Source organism: Pseudochaenichthys georgianus, chromosome 5, assembly GCF_902827115.2.
Source record: "Pseudochaenichthys georgianus chromosome 5, fPseGeo1.2, whole genome shotgun sequence".
NCBI classification, from domain to species: domain Eukaryota; kingdom Metazoa; phylum Chordata; class Actinopteri; order Perciformes; family Channichthyidae; genus Pseudochaenichthys; species Pseudochaenichthys georgianus.
The window spans coordinates 29,002,871-29,023,752 of record NC_047507.1 but is presented as its reverse complement, the minus strand read 5'-3'; the positions used below and the strand labels follow the sequence as shown (position 1 = coordinate 29,023,752).

The 20,882-nt window shown below is 40.1% G+C and overlaps 1 protein-coding gene across 1 annotated transcript; it reads right to left on the bottom strand.

Annotated features, from left to right (window-relative positions):
* Positions 1–10,326: 10,326 nt before the first annotated feature.
* Positions 10,327–19,631, bottom strand: smpd2b (sphingomyelin phosphodiesterase 2b). The gene is made up of 11 exons (XM_034082366.2): positions 19,390–19,631; positions 17,412–17,532; positions 17,227–17,323; positions 16,975–17,051; positions 16,412–16,505; positions 15,781–15,870; positions 15,611–15,693; positions 15,299–15,431; positions 13,038–13,142; positions 12,745–12,916; positions 10,327–11,844 (listed from the first exon to the last, which is right to left on the bottom strand). The coding sequence occupies exons 2-11, from the start codon at positions 17,459–17,461 to the stop codon at positions 11,420–11,422; spliced, it is 1,326 nt and encodes a 441-aa protein (XP_033938257.1). The 5' UTR covers positions 17,462–17,532; positions 19,390–19,631; the 3' UTR covers positions 10,327–11,419.
* Between the last annotated feature and the right edge of the window lie 1,251 nt (positions 19,632–20,882).

Below are 20,882 nucleotides of genomic sequence, written 5' to 3'. Positions count from 1 at the left end.
TCGATGGATTCCAGAGAAGAGGAAACTTTAAAGGCATTTTTCTCAAAATGAGGACTCTGTGACAGTCAATATATAATGTGACATATTTCGCTTAATATTTGGAGTACAAAAACAATCCTGATATCATTAGAAAGCTAGGAATATCCTCTTTCCAACCGTGTATACAACTCAAAATGTGTCTTCGGGTCAATGCGACTGATTTCGATGGAGCAGGTCACATATGTTCAAAATATCTTAGGCTACTACTCTAACAACCAGAGGTGCGAAGTAACCAAGTACATTTACTCAAGTATTGTCCTTGAGTAACTTTTTTTTAAAAAAGTATTTCCATGTTTTGCTACTTTGTACTTCTACTCCACTACAATTCAGAGGTAAATCGTGTAGGCTACTTTTACTCCACTACATTTATGTAATAGGCCTACCTTTGTTACTATTCAGATTTGGAATGATGAAATATAATCAACATTTAAATCAGACTTTAGTTACACCTGGAGTAAATTCGCAAGCTACCCTGCATACAACGTCATTACATCTAGCGGCACCTTTACCAGCTTTGATAACACGTTAATGCATCAATAATTATAAAACATATAATATATTATTCTGAAATTGACCAGTCTGCATAATGAGTACTCTTACTTTTGATACTTGAAGTATATGTTGATGATAATACTTTTACACTTTCAATTTAGTAACATTTTGAATGCAGGGCTTTTGCAGGACTTTAACCCGTGCATGTTATTCCACCTTACCTGCCACTAACGCAAGAGATGGATGTGATGCCATCACTAGAAAACACTTCAATACAATAAACGTTTTTAAAGAGGTATGAAACAAGATAATACAATATTAGTAGAATTACTATAACTTCAGTTCAGGTCATGCATGAAAGAGTATTATGACTTTAGTTAAATACTAAAAAAAGGAAAAACATTATAAACAAGTGTTGTATGTTACAAGAAAGGCCAGGGTTGCACAAGAGCTGTGTGGCAAGTGTCTTACTCTATTATCCTCTCATTTAAATCCTGTTCTCCTAAAATACAGGCCTGCATGGTTTCCACCTTTTTCGGTTACAAAAAACCTTTGTAAAAAAATCAATGATTGATTTTTGTACAAAATTAGACTTGGCTGAAAACAATTTGCATCAGGTGTAGTATAGCCTAATGTACATGCAAAGCATGTGTGTTCTGTATTTTTCAGTGTTAAATGCATGCTCCAGTCCTACATATTGCCGTTTTATTTCAGGTAATGGCACTAAATATGATGGTTTAGGATTTAACATGGTGTCAGTTAAAGCATTTGTGATTTGCTGTGGGAAAAAAATGAAACATGTTAAGTGTACCACACCCATGGGTAGGGTTGGGTACCGAGAACCGGTTCCGGTTCGGAACCGGTTCCAACATTTCGATTCCAACGGCATCATTTAGAAATGTGAATTTCGGTTCCGCTTTTCGATAATGAGACAATAACAGGCTACAGATGCGGACACACACACACACACACACACACACACACACACACACACACACACACACACACACACACACACACACACACACACACACACACACACACACACACACACACACACACACACACACACACACACACACACACACACACACACACACACACATAGATATGTATATATTTATATAAATATATACAATTTCAGAATCAAACAGAGCACTCATAATAACGTAACACTATCAGAGACTGGATATATCCCCCCCCCCCCCCTCCCTCTCTCTGGTCGCTACAATGAGGAAAATAAATTACGGGCCAAACGTTTTATTTACAAGTATTAAAATTAGTGCTGTCAAAATTATCGCGTTAACGGCGGTAATTAATTTTTTGAATTAATTGCGTTAAAATATTTAACGCATTTAACGCATGTGCAGAATGGCCCGCCCCATACGTGCCACCAGTGGCAGCGCCAGGGTATGGCTGGGGTAGGCTACACCCATACCAAGAAATGGCTTAGCCCCACCATGAAAAATGATGTTAAAGTAAGCAAAATAAAGTCTGCCAACTCGCGCGGAGTAAATTGCACAGACAGCAGTTAGTAAGATTGATTTCAGTAGCCACGGTTTTGAAAACTTTTGTCACGTAGTGATCGTCTTCTCAATAGAACATCTTTGATAACGGCGTGGTGTTGTTGCAGGAAGTCCCGACGGAGAATACTCTTGCTGTAGTACAGGGCAGAGCCATATACTAGTAATAATATGGCTCTGGTACAGGGGTGCACATAACTGGTACGCAGGTTATGTGCGTAATCTGAAATGCGTACCGTCACTTGTGTCACAAAGCACATTTGCGTACCGACGTACTTGTGAAGCTTTTCCAGAAGGCGGTTAGATCACCGGACGACAGAGTCGGTCTCCGTGTGCACAGACAGGGCTGCTGTTAACGTCGGTCTGTACAACGGAATTGTGCCAAAACTACGCCAACCGGCTGCGGAGGGAGACTCCCCCCATCACTCCATCACTGGAGAACTGCGCTAAAACAGCTGATCACAACGTTCACACTCTGTGGTCACGAAGTACATTTTTATAATAAACATAGATACTGTATGTTAAATGGATATATCCGCCTGCTTTCATTTATCTTTCCATTCCCACAACAATATACATAAATAAATGGCATATTTTGGACATAGTTCGAATGGTGATTAATCATGATTAATTAATTTTTAAGCTGTGATTAATCTGATTACAAAATGTAATCGTTTGACAGCCCTGATTAAAATTAAGCAGAGGACACCAAACCAACTGAGACCTGTCTGTCCGCTGCATCTACACACTGTACAACACACACCTACACACTGTAGCCTACCACACGCACCTACAGCTCCTAAAGCATATAATCAGGCTACTATGGGCTCAGCACAGTCTCATAATACACACATGCACACAGAAGGATTCAAACTTGTATTTCCGGATCCATACTTATGTTTTTCAATGCACACACAAATGTATTCCGTTTCATATACATGTACATAAAATCCAAATACAGAAAAAAGTTTTACATATGTATTTTTGATCCTCACTTATTAGTTTCCCGTTTAAATCCCCTGAACCTGCAAACACAAACAGCTTTCTGTGCACGGATCGCTGTGCATTCGTGTGTGGGTTTTTTTAGACTCCCCTGACGGTCAGCCGATTCGTACTTGTAATTGTTTCTATCTATAGCCAATCAGATGTCTCCTTCATTCTAAGCCAATCACATGAGCGCGCCCCCACGAGGGTAAGATTACTTCATATACGCATTTTGCGCAGTCCGGTCAGCTCGCTAAACAGAGGGCGGAGCATCAGGTGATCATGCAGAGCAGCGTGTCTCCATCAGACTCAGCAGCTGTCTGATCTGATCTCTCTCTCGCGTCCGGTTACATTCGCGTTTATGTCCATATCGATCAGATCTAGCTCTCCTGATCGGCCTTTATAGAGAGCACCGATCAAACTATTAAGAGTGAATATTTATGTCTAGCCTGCCGTTTTTGTGTACACAAGCATGCATCAATGGTTTGGAAAGTGGCGCTGTACCTTAATAATATAAATGCTTGTATTTGCGTGCATTTCCTGTTCGGAAAGTGGCGCTGTACTGAGAGTGGAGGGTGTCCTGAGATTAGCGCCTGCAGGCAGGCTCCATGGAGCTGTCAGCCCCGGACTGCGCAAAATGCGTACATGAAGCGCTACGTCATGAACGCAAGAAATCTACCCTCGTGGGGGCGCGCTCATGTGATTGGCTTAGAATTGAGGAGACATCTGATTGGCTATAGATAGAAATAATTACAAGTACGAATCGGCTGACCGTCAGGGGAGTCTCAAAAAACCCACACACGAATGCACAGCGATCCGTGCACAGAAAGCTGTTTGTGTTTGCAGGTTCAGAGGATTTAAACGGAAAACAAATATGTGAGGATCAAAAATACATATGTAAAACTTTTTTCTGTATTTGGATTTTATTTACATGTATATGAAACGGAATACATTTGTGTGTGCATTGAAAAACACAAGTGTGGATCCAGAAATACAAGTGTGAATCCTTTTGCGGATCATGAAATACAAGTGTGAATCCTTCTGTGCGCATGTGTGTATTATGAGACTGTTCTGAGCCCATAGCCTACAGCCGTTGTGTATTTTATTATGTGAAGCACTAAATGGTTTTAGAAGAATATCGACTCTTTGTTTGTAGATATCTACTAAACTAAAGCAAATAAAGAGAGTAGGCCTGTTGAGTTATATATATTTTACACACTGCTCTGCTTTCTGCAAGGACCTCACAGCTGTTCTCACTGTAAACATCGCGTTGCGATGAAAGCAGTTTCCAAAATAATATCCAGGGGATGCATGCAGAGCTGTCATTGGCTGAGATAAGTCCGGCCGTACGTCACGACTCTTTGAAACATCTCTGTTCCCGGAAATGCATCCGCGAAGGAGCCGTGGAGGACCCATCAGTGTATCCTCTGTTAGAGCTCCTCCAGAGAGCCTCCTCGATGCTCGATGCTCGGTCCTCGACGTGCATTTAGAGAAATTAGATGTCCTTCAACATGGCGCGCTAAAATTCATTTCCGGGTCACTACCGGAGGACCGAGGAGTCGAGGAGTCGAGGAGGGGGATTTGATAAAATGAGAAAGGGCCAGTGTAACCTGAGACCAGGGCCGGCCCGTCGCACTGGCGTTATAGATGTTCGCCTAGGGCGCCAGATCTGTGGAGGCGCTGCGCTGACAGCTCTGGGAGAAAAAATAAATGTTTTGACCGTTGGTGCTCATCCTAATTTTCGGCCTTGATGTAACAACATTCATAATTAAGTAAATGTAACACCCTTTTCATCCCGGTTACACTTTTAATTTGCCCTGTACGATGGGCGCTGCAAGTGATGAAAATGGGGGATGTTGGCTTATCTGGCAACCGCAGCTCACAGCCAAAGTGCGCGTGAGCGAGGGAGAAAGGGAGGGTGCACTGGAACCGGCGCTGTTGTTATTAGGCTTGTTTGAGACACATTGCGGCTCGCCTCGAAAGTAGACGAGAGTAGCCGATCGCAGCCGGGGGAGGTCTCAACTTTTTGAGACTCTCGCTCGCCTGAAGTCGGACAGCTCGGAGACGGCTTCTTCATCTTCTTCTCTCGGTTTTTTGGCGGGTTGCAAACAACTTTAAGGTGCATACCGCCACCTCCGGAGTCGGCTTGACTCGGTTTGTATTTATAAAGAATGCACAAATGTGTTTAATCGTTAATGTCAGATATGTACTAAGTAAATACATGAGTTCCTGCTCAAGATTAGATTACACTTTATTGTTATTGCACATATTACAGGTACTGAGACAACGAAATGCAGTTTAGCTTCTAACCAGGTGCAACAAGCAGTGAAGTGGAAAGTAATGTACACAATCTACAGAATAACATAATGAATTGAATGATGAATAAACAGTGGGGTATGAATACACTAGATATCAGCCTGTGAGCAGTATGAACAGTGTGTATGAATATGCTAAGATATATAAAGTATGAAAACGGTAAGCAGTATAGTATAACATATATAGATATTAATTTCATGATGATAAACATTGTGGAACAATGATGAAAAATGGGAATGGATGTGGCGACGTAAAACTGACACAAAACAACAACAAACTTTTGCCAGCCAATTGGAGAGTTTCATCAGCAGCACGTGGTAAAAACCACCAATGAGCGCTCAGCTCGAGATACCAGCGAGCCGTTTCCCATCAAGCATTTCGCTTCCGCAGCTCGTGGAGAGCAACTGCGCCAACTCGCCTCGCCTCGCTCTCAAGGCTGCGGGCGTCTTTGTCCCGCGAGATTTCAAAGTCTCATGTGGGCGAGCCTGCAGAGCAAGTCGGACAAAATGACTAACCATCATGCAACTATGGGCATAGATATGTCTCATAATTATTTGTGTGAACATAAAAATAATTTGTGTGTAAATATGTGATTTGTAAATGTAAAACAACATCCACAAATGCATTTAAAAGATTTGCAAACTCACAAATACATTTGCAAGTGTAAAACGGATCTGCAAATACGCTAAATATGTTCACAAATTAAAAAAAAGATCTGTGAATATCTCTTTAACATTTACAACTTTCGATCAGGCATTTCTGAATCCATTTTGTATTTGTGGACCAAAAATGCGCTCGCGGATCTCAACTCTCTGTTCACGGATCTCAAATCTCTGTTCGCGGATCGTCTTTTTACACACACGGAATTTTGAGACATATTTTCCGCCGGTCTCGGCTAAAATCTACTCGTGTCACTCGGTTATTTTCGGAAACCACGTGATGGCCAGCTGATGACTACATTTCCGCATGATTTCAAAGTAAGAGCATGATGGTTTGTTTAATGCTCTGTTTTTGTATTATAATGAACAGCGGAACGTTAGATGCATTCTTCATCACCATCACCCTCATCATCATGTTATAGTGATACAGTTAGTTTGTGTTATTGGTTCAATACAGCATATCTCGAGCACTTTCGTTGATGTTGAAGTGCAGGCGATATGCCACTTCCGGGTCCCGGGGGGGAGCAGCTGGCAGCGAAGCAGCTCAGATAAAACTCTTTCTTCATTGTTTGTTGTGTATTCAGTCAAGCGGGTCAAAGTTACAAAGCACTTCACATCTTATTAATCGCCCTAATTTTACTTTACCAGTGCAGTAATAGAGTAATCTGTAGAAAAGCACCGTATTTAGGTCAGCCTTCATAGTAAGGCTCCATTACATGTTATAATATTCATCGTGTCCTTTCTACTGATATATTCCTGTCTATTGCTTTCATTTGTATTTAATGTTATTGTGTTTATACTTGTTTCCACACATTTCACAATTTTGGATGAATGAAGTATCTATCTATATATGATATCCATCTATCTATATCTGTCCGTCTATCTATCCGTCTATCTGTCTGCCTACCTACCTACGTACCTACCTACCAACTAGTTGTTTTGGTTGGAAAGGTTTTGTCATTGTATTGCTCTTTACCAGCACCTGCAGAGTACAGGACTTTACATTGTAAATATTATATCAATCCATTGGTTTCTAGCATATATCATTTGCAAGTGTTTAAAACAAATGTGGGATACTGATTTCATAAAAAGAAAGACATTCATGATTGTCATATTTTATTATGTAGGATACAGGACTGGAATTATTCTTACTTTTTACTCCACTTCATTTATGCAACAACTTTATTTCATTTTATGATTAGATTGTTTTGCTTGTATCATCCTTTGCAAATACATAGTCACACTGCTGGGAACAGGGCTGTTTCTCTGAGAGACGTAGATAACCACTTATGAGAATATAATGCATTGGTGTATATTAAACTAGCCAACAGTATACAAAGCACTACAAAAGTGTTGTCAATATTAACCATAAACATTTACATTAGTGAAATGACACATCAATCAATGTTTATTTTAATTTTATTTTTCACATCACATACACATTAATGCAGCTATATAATCAAAAGTGTTAACACATACAGAGAACCTTTTAAAGCATAATGAGTACTTCAAATGTAAGTCCATTTGGCTAGTACTTACATACCTTTACTTAAGTAAGACTATAAAGGCAAGACTTTTACTTCAGTCAAGTATCTGAATACTTTGTCTGCTGGTAGTCCATGGATCCATTGCTCTTAATTTCCAGTCGTAAAGAGAACCAACTGTAATGTGTTCAAGTAGATGTCCTTTCCAAATGAATCTGATGGTAACATTGGGTCAATATTAGCATTAAGGTGTTCCATCTGTTGATCACTCAGAGGGCTCCTGGTGACAGGAACAACTATTCCCAGTGTTCCTCACGCAGATGACCACTGGCCTCCCAGTCAATGTAGGGGATCTGTAATCTCTGTCACAAAAAACAAAACCGTTTTTAAAAATATGTATACTTTTCTTCCGCTGTTATGTACCGTTATAATTGTATACAAAAGAAGAATAAAGAAGTATCACTACATTCCTATGCATTAATATAATTACTTATATTGACTGTGCGTGGGCCTGGCAGTGGGAGATTAATTTCAGGCAAAAGTGTACACAATCAACGGTAGGGCATGTATTTTAATTGTTTTAATAATGTATATGGTTATAAAATATAACATTGAAACACTGACGCAAAGAACAAGTATGTGGAATGTGTTATTAAGTAAGTTTGCTTGACTACAGTCCAGTTCTGTATCCTACATAATAAAATATGACAATCGTTCATTTCTTTGTCAATTACTTTTATCAAATGAATATCCCACATTTGTTTTAAGCACTTTAAATGTTAGAAACAAATATTATAGGATTGATATAATATGTACAATATGTAAGTCCTGTACTCTGCAGGTAAAGGACACGATGAATATTATAACATGTAATGTAGCCTTACTATGAAGGCTGACCTAAATACGGTGCTTTTCTACAGATTACTTTATTACTGCACTGGTAAAGTAAAATTAGGCCGATTAATAAGATGTGAAGTGCTTTGTAACTTTGACCCGCTTGACTGAATACACAACAAACAATGAAGAAAGAGTTTTATCTGGGCTGCTTTGCTGCCAGCTGCTCCCCCCCGGGACCCGGAAGTGGCGTATAGCCTGCACTTCAACATCAACGAAGGTGCTCGAGATATGCTGTATTGAACCAATAACACAAACTAACTGTATCACTATAACATGATGATGAGGGTGATGGTGATGAAGAATGCATTTAACGTTCCGCTGTTCATTATAATACAAAAACAGAGCATTAAACAAACCATCATGCTCTTACTTTGAAATCATGCGGAAATGTAGTCATCAGCTGGCCATCACGTGGTTTCCGAAAAATAACCGAGTGACACGAGTAGATTTTAGCCGAGACCGGCGGAAAATATGTCTCAAAATTCCGTGTGTGTAAAAAGACGATCCGTGAACAGAGAGTTGAGATCCGTGAACAGAGAATTGAGATCCGCGAGCGCATTTTTGGTCCACAAATACAAAATGGATTCACAAATGCCTGATCGAAAGTTGTAAATGTTAAAGAGATATTTTTTTAATTTGTGAACATATTTAGCGTATTTGCAGATCCGTTGTACACTTGCAAATGTATTTGTGAGTTTGCAAATCTTTTAAATGCATTTGTGGATGTTGTTTTACATTTACAAATCACATATTTACACACAAATTATTGTTATGTTCACACAAATAATTATGAGACATATCTATGCCCATATGCAACGCACTAGCAAGACGTTGATCGCAACTGCGCAGGTCTGCGCAGGTCTTGCTTGTCTCAAACAAGCCTAGTAGCATCTGGTGCTAGCCGCTCTAACGGAAGAAGAAGATGTGTCTACAATGATGTGGAGGGAGAGTCCTCTCCAGTCAGACTGAGGCTGATAACTTCAGCTCAGTGAGGTAAAGGACTCTCAGTGTTTAGATAGTTCACTTTAGTCTAAGTTATCTCAGTGGGTCTCAAACGTTTTGATCACAATTTATACATATTTCCAAGGCACTCTTTTATAATTATTGGGATAAAACAGGTTTGAAATCATTTCAATGTATACTATAGGACAGTAAACCAGACATATCGTTTTAAACTGGAGATAAAAAAATATGCATAAATAAAATAGTAAAATAAGATATGAATGAACAAAAATAAAATGCGTTACATGTAGGCTATTTGTTATTTAATTATTAAAATGTAAACCGATCTTTTTCATATGGGTGTTTGGAGTTGTACCCCCTAGATCTAGTCTCTAGTAATTCTGCGTGTGCACCAGATTGAAGCATTTTACTTCAAAATGTTCAAACATTTCTTCCCGGTATGCCTGAGAAGGCAGATATGCTTGTTTTTCTCAACAAGAACTGTTTTTAAAAGTTGGACTGTTGCACTGTTGTAGCTTCAGTGGTTCTCAGGTTAAAGTTACATAGCAGTGAATATAAACAGACTGATTAATGTGAATATTACTTTAAACTAACCTGTGTAAAATTTTCTCGAATAAATGTAATTTTTTTGGTGGAAGAAGCATGTATCATTTTTTTACCCTGCCCCTCAAAGAATCGGAATCGAGAACCGTTAAGAACCGGAATCGAAAAGTAGAATCGGAATCGTGGAAATTCAAACGATACCCAACCCTACCCATGGGTGCTAGTTGGTGTTGTTTGGTATTGTTTGGTAAATTTGGCTGTCATCCCACATGCTCCGAGATCTTTGCAACTTCTGATGAAGTGTCAGTGTGGGGTGAATGCTCCCATCCGTTAGCGTGAAGTTATAATGGCCTCTAGTGGTGAATGTGAAGAACCCATCATGCACTGCCAATCCCATTCATCCAGAGCCTCAGCAGTCAGGAAGGGTGGATTTATAGTTTTTATTATTGCCTTCATAATCACAGTTTTCAATTGGAATGAACGTCATGTTTTATTTTCTTTATGAGATTAAGAGCTACTTGTGCTTTTCCAACACTGAGTGTAAGAATACTGTTACAATTATCAATACAGTCATGGTTAGGTTTCAGCCGAGTCTTAACACTGTTTTCCAGCAGCATGGATCATTAAGTACTTTCACATAACAGGAAGTAGTGTATCTGGTTAGTCAGCTAAGTGCACTGCACACTAATGATATATTAAGCATTCATAGTTCTCTACAGTACATGATGTTTTCTTTAAAAAGCAATTCATGTGATCCAATTAGATCAAGTTTGAAAGTATATATACACACACACACAAACATACAGTGCATTAGCAATGCCATACTTTGGGAAATAGGAGTGTAGATGGTCTCTAACATTAAAATACTTTACTGTGCAATACAGTAAACATGAGACATGCAGATCTTACAATTCTAAAAATAAAAGTATTCACTGGCGCATGAGTTTTCATACAAGTGCTTATGGAAGCGACCAGATTGTTTAGAGTCTAAACAATCTGGTCGTGACCTAAATGTAAACCTTCAACATTAGGAGTGTCTGTGTCTTCGTGCAGTGGAGTGCACGGGGTTTCTCTCTGCAAGTACATCAGCAAACAGTCTGGACCCACTATGATTGTGTCCAGATCACAAAAGGGAAGCATGAAAACAAAAACAGAAACATCTGGTCCCGCTGAAACTACTGGTTGGTGGAATGCAAGTCGGACAAGCGGCTTAAGAAACACAAATGGTCACAGTTCTGAGCGTTAAGAACAGCAGTAGCACAGAAGTGTCATGTTATGCAACAGGAAGTGTTTGTTTAGCTGAAGAGTGAAATCTAGGGGTGAAGACGAGTATATAAAAAGTATAAAAAGCATGTGTCCTGCACTACTTTCAGAAAAGTCCTTCAAAAACGTTTGCATTCTGCAGTATAAATCTTAAGAGCATAAAACACATTCATAGGACTTTCTCCAACATTCATCTTAAAGCTCACTTCAAAGGCTCCTCTCACAGAACCCACTTTGACGGCAGTCAGCTCCTCTTTTATTCCTCCGGGGCCAATGCACTGGGCTCATGACCCTCTGGGGGCCTCCGCGGGGCGTTGTGGGGCTGAGCCAGAGGAAAGCCCCTGAGCTTCTCCTGCAGACTCCCCACAGCCAGCCTCATCTGGTCTTCAGCCCCCTGCAGAGCCTTCAGCTCCATGGTGTAGAAGATGTACAGCATGAAGGTGGTCAGCAGGATGGCGAAGCACAGAGCAGCCAGCAGGTAGAAGGAGGTACGAGGGAAAGGCTGTTCTGTCCCCAGGGCCAACCAGGGCACCGCAGCGATGGCCAGCTCCAGGACCAGCAGAGCCAACCCCATCACTCCGGTGCGCGTTGCCGTGTAGCGCATCCCCTCAGCGCAATGCAGGCCCACTTTGACTTCAGTGCGCGCCTCTGTCACAATGTCCACCAACGCAGCCAGCTTCCCTGAAGACAGGACGGACAGAAGAGGCAATTCAACTTTTGCAACAGTTGACGTCAACACAATTTCATCTGTGTGTTTAATACCAGTTGAACAGTGAAGCAGAAAAAGGCTATGCATGATTTTCACACATTAGATCACTTGGGGGCAAATCTACTGTAACTTCAAGTCATTCACAGCATGTCAAAGAGCTACAGACCGGAGGCTTCGGAGCAGTTCTGGGACTACTACCGGTCACAGAGGAGGCTTGGCGAATTGTTTAACTGTTCGCTCCATCTATTAATTCTCCACTAATGTCCTGGCCTCAGTTTAGAGGTATTTATCTGTCTGTACAGACAGCAGTCATTTGGCCTCTCTTGCATCAAGATTAGCTTGAGCCTGCATTCTGGGGCTCTCTTCATCATGTTAGTGGATGTCCTCCTTGTTCATTCTGAATATGCATAAAGCAAGATTGTAAACATTCTCTCCTTCAGACAATGACAGGACTAAACATGTTATTTGTCAGAGAGTAAACCCAATCTGACCGAGGCCTTCAGGAGCCTGCGCCTCTGCAAGGAATGTAACTGTTATCTCTTGCTGATGGAATTATCAGCGTTCTCTTTGGTAACAAATGTTTAGGGTTCAGAACTTCAGAGTTAGTTGGTCATAGCTGTGTCATTACGGTGCCTCAGAAAATGTCTTTGTCAATTCGCACACACAAGATTGTGTCTTCCAGTGTCTAACGCTCTGTCACTGTCAGATGTGAGGTGTTGACATTAAGGTGACTGCAAGGTGTCTGTGCATTTCTTTGATTTGAATAGAATTGTACAACCCTGTTTGTCAAAGTAGTGTACAAGAAAGCAAACCATGTGCCATAGAAATATTTATTATTTTTTTTGAATGTCATTCATTTGCTATAAACATACCTGCAGCAGAGTCCTTAATCTTTGGTTGCCTGTCACTTTGTGTCTGAGTGTGTGTCTCCAGCCTCAGTCCAGCAGTCAGAGCCTCATGGTCGGAGTATGGGAAAGGATGGTTTGGGATGGAGCCTTTGGTGGTGGACATGTAATCACAATAAATGTCTGTTTTGGTAGAACCCTGGGAATAAAAAAGAGAGGAAATGGGCTTTAGGAATTAAAACACATTACAAATGAATCCTTTGACTCAAACATCTTGCTGAAGACACGAGGTGATACAAATACCGAAAGCTTTCACCCACCTTGAACAGGATGTAGTCGATTCGAATTCCCTTTTCAAAGGGACAAAGCTCCTTTTTATTGATAAAAGGATTGTCGGCTATAAGGGTCATACCATCCTCACATCCCTGCAACAGAAAAGCATTTTTAACATTTATAAAATATTTTATAAAGTATATACACATCGTAAAGAAAAACTAAATGTCTTCTTCTTCATGTTTTTATAGTCTTCTTGACAATCTTTGGCAGCCACAATGACTCTGCTTTAAAGGTCCCATGTCATGGCCATTTCTACTGATCATAATTCCATTGTTGTTAAGTTACCATAGCTATGCGGATGACACACACATTTACGTAACAATTTCACCAGGAGACTATGCTCCAATTCAAACACTGAGTAAGTGCATTGAACAAATCAATGACTGGATGTGTCAGAACTTTCTCCAATTAAACAAAGATAAAACTGAGCTAATGGTTTTTGGAGCCAAGGTGGAACGTATAAAAGTGAGCGCTGAGCTTCAGTCTGCAATGTTCAAAACAACAGATAAAGCCAGAAATCTAGGTGTAGTCATGGACTCTGACCTGAGTTTCAACAGTCACATTAAAACAGTTACTAAATCAGCCTATTATCACCTAAAGAACATAAGGATTAAAAGACTAATGTCACAGCAGGATTTGGAAACACTTGTCCATGCTTTTATCTTCAGTAGACTGGACTACTGCAATGGTGTCTTCACAGGTCTCACTAAAACATCTATTAGAAAGCTGCAGCTGATTCAGAACGCCGCTGCTCGAGTCCTCACTAACACTAAGAAAGTGGATCACATCACTCCTGCTCTGAAGTCTTTACACTGGCTTCTTGTGTGTCAAAGAATAGATTTCAAAATACTGCTGCTGGTTTATAAAGCTTTGAATGGTTTAGGCCCAAAATACATTTCTGACCTCCTGCTAAACTATGAACCATCCAGATCTCTCAGGTCTTCAGGGACTGGTCAGCTTTCTGTCCCCAGAGTCAGAACTAAACATGGAGAAGCCGCGTTCAGTTATTATGCTCCAAACATCTGGAACAAACTCCCAGAAACCTGCAGGTCCGCTGCAACTCTGACTACTTTTAAATCCAGACTGAAGACTTTTCTTTTTGTCGCTGCTTTTAATTGAAACTGAGCCGTTGTGTTCATCAGTAAAGTGGAACTTCTGTGTGAACTATTCATATCTTAAACTGCACTGTAACCTTTTATTCATGTATTTTTTCTTTTAATGTTTCTTTTATTATCTTTTCTTTTTAATGACAGATTTTAAATGCCATTTTCTTAATGTCTTTCGTTTTTTGTAAAGCACTTTGAATTGCCTTGTGTTGAAAGGTGCTATATAAAATAAACTTGCCTTGCCTTGTTGAAGTCTACTAAAATAGATTTATACCGTGCAATTTTACAAACTCACATTGGTTTCTCATACAGCATCTCTGTATAGCATGTGTATTCACTTTGTCCAGTGGCCGTCTGCGAGACACAGCTCCAAACACACAAACACCCGCAGCCTGGCTGGGAGTTTGTGTGTGTGCTCAGACTGAGTTCTGCTGTTTCTCTCTGACCCCACACCAGTGAGCCAGCTCACACTGTCCGCTCCTCGCAGCAGCGAGCCTTGCAACGTCCCGCCGAGTATGTGTGTGTGAGGAAGTCCGTAACGTAGGAAGTACGTAACGGCTCCGCGGACGTAACGCACGTCACTATAGCCAAATACGTCACTTTACCCAAGAAGTAAACAATGGAAAAAGAGAAGTCTCCAACGAGGCGTTCTGGGGCAGCACAGACAGGTCTTTTCTGTGTTAGAGTTTTACTCGCTACAGGGTGTACTTTGAGGGTTTGTGACTCTGCAGACCGTTTACATGCAGAAACACCTTCATAACACACAAGGGGACGGGTAATAACCGGAAAAGCATGACATGGGACCTTTAACATTTTGCAGAACTACTCTTTGACAACGTGTACTTTTTTACATTGTGTGTGCAAGTGCCTTGGGTGATTATGGTCTACTCTTAGTGTCACATTCACATCAAAAGTTGAAAGACTGCCGTAACATTTGCGGGGTGTTTTTTTAAAACAAGCCTAAATGCTAGCCATCTGTGCTGTTGTAAAGATGTCTACCACTGTCATTGTGCCCCATATTTCGTCATTAACCATATAACATGTCAAATAAATGTAAAAGTATGGCCAAAACTACAAGAATAAGTCCATTGCTATAACTGAGTTTTCTCTTAATTACTGTATCAGCAGACACCACCTACATCAAATTTAGCAGTCTCCAAATAAGCATCTTGGAGTCCAGTGTAAGACCTGAGGAGTCTGTTGCCGAGGTCCTCGGGGTGCATGTTCAGGTCCCCTCCCAGAATCACCATATCTGCTCCAGCAGAGGTGTGACTAAAGAGTACAGAAAAATACATTATAACCAATCCTACTGTCAGGGACTGCAGTGTTGCTTTACAGTGACTTGAAAAAACAACAGGGGAAGTTCTGAGAATAATATGCAAATTTACACCAGAGTAAACAAATACTGGCTCAGTCTCTTTACGCCGATTTAACAAACAAAGCCTCTCTACCGGATGAACTGCTGCAGCTCCCAGGCCTGGACCACTCTGTGAGGTAGATAAGAGTCCTTGTCTCTGCAGTACTCAGCATGCAGCTGCAATCAATACACAGGGACACATTGAACAATAACTGTAGACAATACATAAAGCTAGGGTTGAGAACTGATGATAGGAAACCTTACATGAGTCACATAGACGTTTGCAGTCAGGCTGCCAATGTTTAAGACAGCCATCCCAACAGCTTTACCTCCAAACCAGTCTCCATGGTGAGCCTAAATATAAGGTAAATACAAAAAGAAAAGTTAGAAGAGAAAAAGAAAAGACTGCAAATAATGTCAATTCAGCTTTATATTAGCTCAATATATGTTTTAAAAAGGTAGTTGATCTCCTTTAAGGCATATGAGACTTGCTCCCCACTGTTTTGCAGACTTGCTAGCTCGATACCTGCCCAAGTTAAACATAACATTCCAGGACTTTTCAAAGCCAATCCCCTCAGATCAAAAGGACCAACACTTCAGATATTGAGGCCAGGACACAGATTGTTCACTGTTGCATGCCTAATATTTTGTATAGGCACAAGGCGTCTGAAACAATGGTCCAACTTCAGCAGAAACGCATGCAGACAGCGGATCGTCGCCAATATCATACACAGTAGATTCCATTGCACAACGCATGTGTTGATTTTGTGACTTGTTGTTAAAAGGAATAAAGTTATGAATTTTGTATTTGACAAATGATGAGATTATTATGTTTACTGGTGTTTTGTATCATACGGAACAGACACGTTCTCTGTCTCAGGCTCTCCAGACTTACCATGTAAGGATAACCATTCAGTGAGTAGCGAAACAGAAATGTGTCATGGATTCTGTGTATGGAGAAAATAGCCAGGCCACTGCCGATGACTCCGCTGAAGAAAGAGAGGAAGAACAGGACATGATGAGAAGTTATATATTCCAGTCTTAACTACAGATTATTAAAGAAAGTCCGATCATTGGTTTACATGTAGATCTACATTTGTCTTAAGAATGTGTTATCTGTAGTACTGTAGATGTGAGAAGGCATCAACTAGAGTAGATTTGTCTTTGAGTTGCAGAGGGGATTAGAAAGGCCTTGGATTCATCTCATGTTTGTGCTTTGTATGGAGTTCAAAAAGAATTAAGCTGCAAAAGTTAATCCTTTAGGTTGTGCCTAGGCTTCAATACATGTTGGGTCTTTGGATCAATGCTATGCAAGTACATTTTTCTGACAGAAGGGCACTTCAGAGACCTTATGAAAAAAAAAACACTTACTCATGACTTTTTAAATTATAGAATAAAAGAGAGTGAAAAGATTCAGAAAATATGCACATCGACCTTGGGATGATAGTAAAAATGTACCTCTTGAAGTAATGCGAGTGAGGATGACTACAGACGAGTTTCTTTTTCAGGGAGAGATAGTCTTTCTCACTCCACACCTGGAAGAAAATCAATCCGTCACTTAAAAAGTTAAATGTAGCCATCTTTGCATTATTTATATTGCTCATAGGTGTTCACAAGAAGATCAAGGTTGTTTTCATTGCTAATATCACCAAATTCAACTGAGGACATGAGCTAATGAAGGTCAGATGACTTTGCATGGCCTCCACTTACCTCCTGCAGTAAGACGATATCGTGCTCTTCCTTGCACAACATATCTCCAATCATTGCATAGCGCTGAGGACACTGTTTGCTGAGGTAGCGGATCCCCCTGGAACAAAACAACACATTGTGCTTTACTTAATGCGTCAAGACAAAACATAATGCATTAAGAATCAATACAAACCACAGCCACTGACCAGCAATTCAGAGAGAGGACCCGGACTTTGACTGAGTCTGTGTTAGCCATGCTATCCTGGGGGGGGGGGGGGGTCAGTCGATGTGATGATGGGGGGTCAGATCAGGTGACCTGGGCAGCTCCTGATGTGACACATAAACATTATTTATGTTAGAAGTTTTAAGGTCAACTTTTGTTATGTAATGTAGTGGCTCTCAAGGGACATCCAAAGGAGTCACAACATAATGTGTAGATGGTTTTGGAGGGAAGGAAAACATCATTTAGAATGGGAAATGGTTTTTATATTAAATCACCTATATTTTGTATATAATGTGTGCTTTGCTGTGGGGTTTACAGCAAGCGTATGCCAACATTTTTAGAAACCAAATAGCATTCAACCACTTGCCAGCATAGTGCATCTATGTGTGCTTACAGTTTATGAGCATAGGCATGGCGGGGGGTTAATAACACAATCTGCATTTCTCTGGGGGTTGCGACTTGAAAAGCTTGAGAATCACTACTAATCATACTTGGACACATTAGGCGGCATGTCTGGGTGCACAAAAGGGTACAATAAATACATATATCTACAGCATTAAAATGGGCGTAATGAAGCGAGGAAGAACAATATTACATTTTAATAACTGGAACTTATACATCAAATGCACACATATTATTTCAATTAAAAAACTATGAACTGAAAAAGCACAGGCACATGTCTCAGAAAGAAATAGTGGTAAAAGACTTTAAGATAACCATTACAAACTGCAAAGTAAGCACAAGAAGTGCAAACTAAGCAGGTCGCAACGTGACTTTAGTTCAATATATTGCCCTTTAACTGCTTTAACGATTCAGCAGATTTTTCACATTTAACTGGAAAACTAAGCATAATCTGATTTGCTACTCTTGAAAAAAAAAAAACTGTGAAAACAATTATATTTTACAATACTAAAATAATGACATGGCATTCATAAAAGCATAGTCAGTTGGATCTGAAAATAGGCAATTATGTTTGTTTTTTAAAGAATGTATTACACGGAGCTGACCCTGACAGGCCTTGCTGTGTCACGCAGCGGGGAAATGTTGATCTTTTCAAAAAGAGACAAAGTAAAGAGGTGATTGCATTCACTCCTCTCTCCTGGGAGTGCAACAATACACCAGCCATAAACAGTGCTGACATGGCTCTGCTCAGTCTGGAGAAATAAGGGGGAAGCAGCTCCGCAGTGAGGCATCAAGGGGCTTTGGTGTCAGAGGGAGAATGGGTTGCTCAACACAGAGAGCAAACAGAATAAATACAATTTCCCAGCAATTCCTGAGGCTAAACATTAACCTTAAGTTGAACAAAGCATCTGGAGAAGGATGTGTATTCTCAAAGGAGTGTGCAGATGGGGGATGCCGTAGCCAGGTAACAGTGAGTGGCACTGGGACTGGACTTTAACCTATGAGGTACACACAATGACACTACAACTCAAATAAACTGGTAAATTGGGTCTAATCAATGTCACTTTAATAGCATGCATGTCACTTGGATGTCCATATACATTAGACCAGGTCGAGTTCAAAAACCTAAGACTTGTCAAACTTGCATTAAAGAAGCAAGAGTGTCTTTAAGACACAGTTACAGTCTTGTGAAGCCTTTATTCTAATTGGGTCAGGTAAAGTACAGGGATTGAGCAGGGAAAGTGGATAAAGTTTTGGCTAACGCAAATGCTACACTTACTAGCCAACTCTTTGTTAGTGGATACTTTGATGAAAGCCACAGTCACCCTCATTATCAGGTAACGTCAACTGTTAGAGACCACTGTTAATCATCTACGTTACAGGTAACGTTGACGTATCGTTGAGCAGTATAAACCTTTATATATACAGTCTATGGTATAAACACGTTAACAACTCTAGCTAGCCATTGACGTACTTTAGTACAGGTACTGTGGACGGCTCCAGTTTCTCATTGCTTGTTACCAACATGTTTTATTAATTGATAAGCTAATATAACTCACCTTACGAAACTGTTGGCGTCAGCTGAAGTGTGTCCCTTCGTTTGTCCCTTCGTGCCGAAATGTGTGTTTTGGCTGTCGAACCAAAACCCTTCCTGTGTGCGTGCTAGTTAGAAAACTATTTGTGAAATCTTACATACATAATATCACCATGGTTGGTTGGTGAGCATCTCCTATAACAAACACTAATTTAGCAGTGTTTGGCCAATTGCATTGCTACGTGCTCTCCTACCACTGTTATGTCAGCTGGTATATATATCATTATGCAGTTATTTCCGGTTGTGACCTTCCTTCAAAATAAAACAGGAACTTGATCAGTGTCCGTATTTCACCGATTGAACAACGATGAGCACACACGTATACACGAATAGTAACTCAAATGAATGTATTGGAAACAATGGTTCGAATTTAAACGAATAACAATTTATTTCCGCAACATTTTCATTTGGAGTGATTCACCAACATCCGGTTTTATTTTAAGCTAATTTAAGAAACGTTTCCGGTTGGAGGTGACGTTCTTTCCGTGAAAAGCTTGGTGCATGCAAGTAAAAGTCCTTCATTCAAAACTCGAAAAGTACAAAAGTATTATCAGCTAAATTAACTTAAAGTTCCAAAAGTAAAACATGCAGTAGGCAGTAAAGTGGTCCTTGTTAAAAATAGTTAATACAAACTAGCAAAGTTCCCCCTCAAAATATAGTGAAGTTAAAAGTAGGCTAATAGAAGAAAGGTAAAACCTCCATGTTTATTTATAGTATTTACTGAACCAAATGTTGTATGATCTTATTAATATAATGATAGTATATTATTCGGTTGTGCTATATTCCTTCATAATATCAAATATTGAAGGTTATGCTCTATTCTGATTTCAATATGCTACCGTCCGTCCCATATACCCAGAGCCATATAATAGAAGAGTTATGACATCTCCGTTCACTCCAATGGACCACTTTTTTACAGTTAACTTTAACAGTTACATTTAGCCATCTTTGCATTATTTATATTGCTCATAGGTGTTCACAAGAAGATCAAGGTTGTTTTCATTGCTAATATCACCAAATTCAACTGAGGACATGAGACTGAAGGTCAGATGACTTTGCTATGGCCTCCACTTACCTCCTGCAGTAAGACGATATCGATATTGTTAAACTCACAAATAATAAAGTTCCATAACTTCAGTTGGGAACAAAGACCACACCTTATCTCCCCAAGGCAATTTCCCATCCAATAGGTGTGCTATATAGGTGTGTATAACCCTTTCTCCTGTCTGTTACTCCCTCTTTCAGTACAAGAACCAGAGGGGGATTCAATGGAGCCTGAATACCTGCACTGAGACCCTCACCCTGCACCCTGAGTCTCAACTCTCAGTGTTTTTCAAGCCTTTCCCTGTTTTTTTTTGTATTAAACAAAACATTAAGCTTTCCCAATGGTGTGGTTTTCGTTTTGTGAAAAAGTGCAAATGCAGTGTTTGTATATAAATCACATATTTGTTTGCTGTT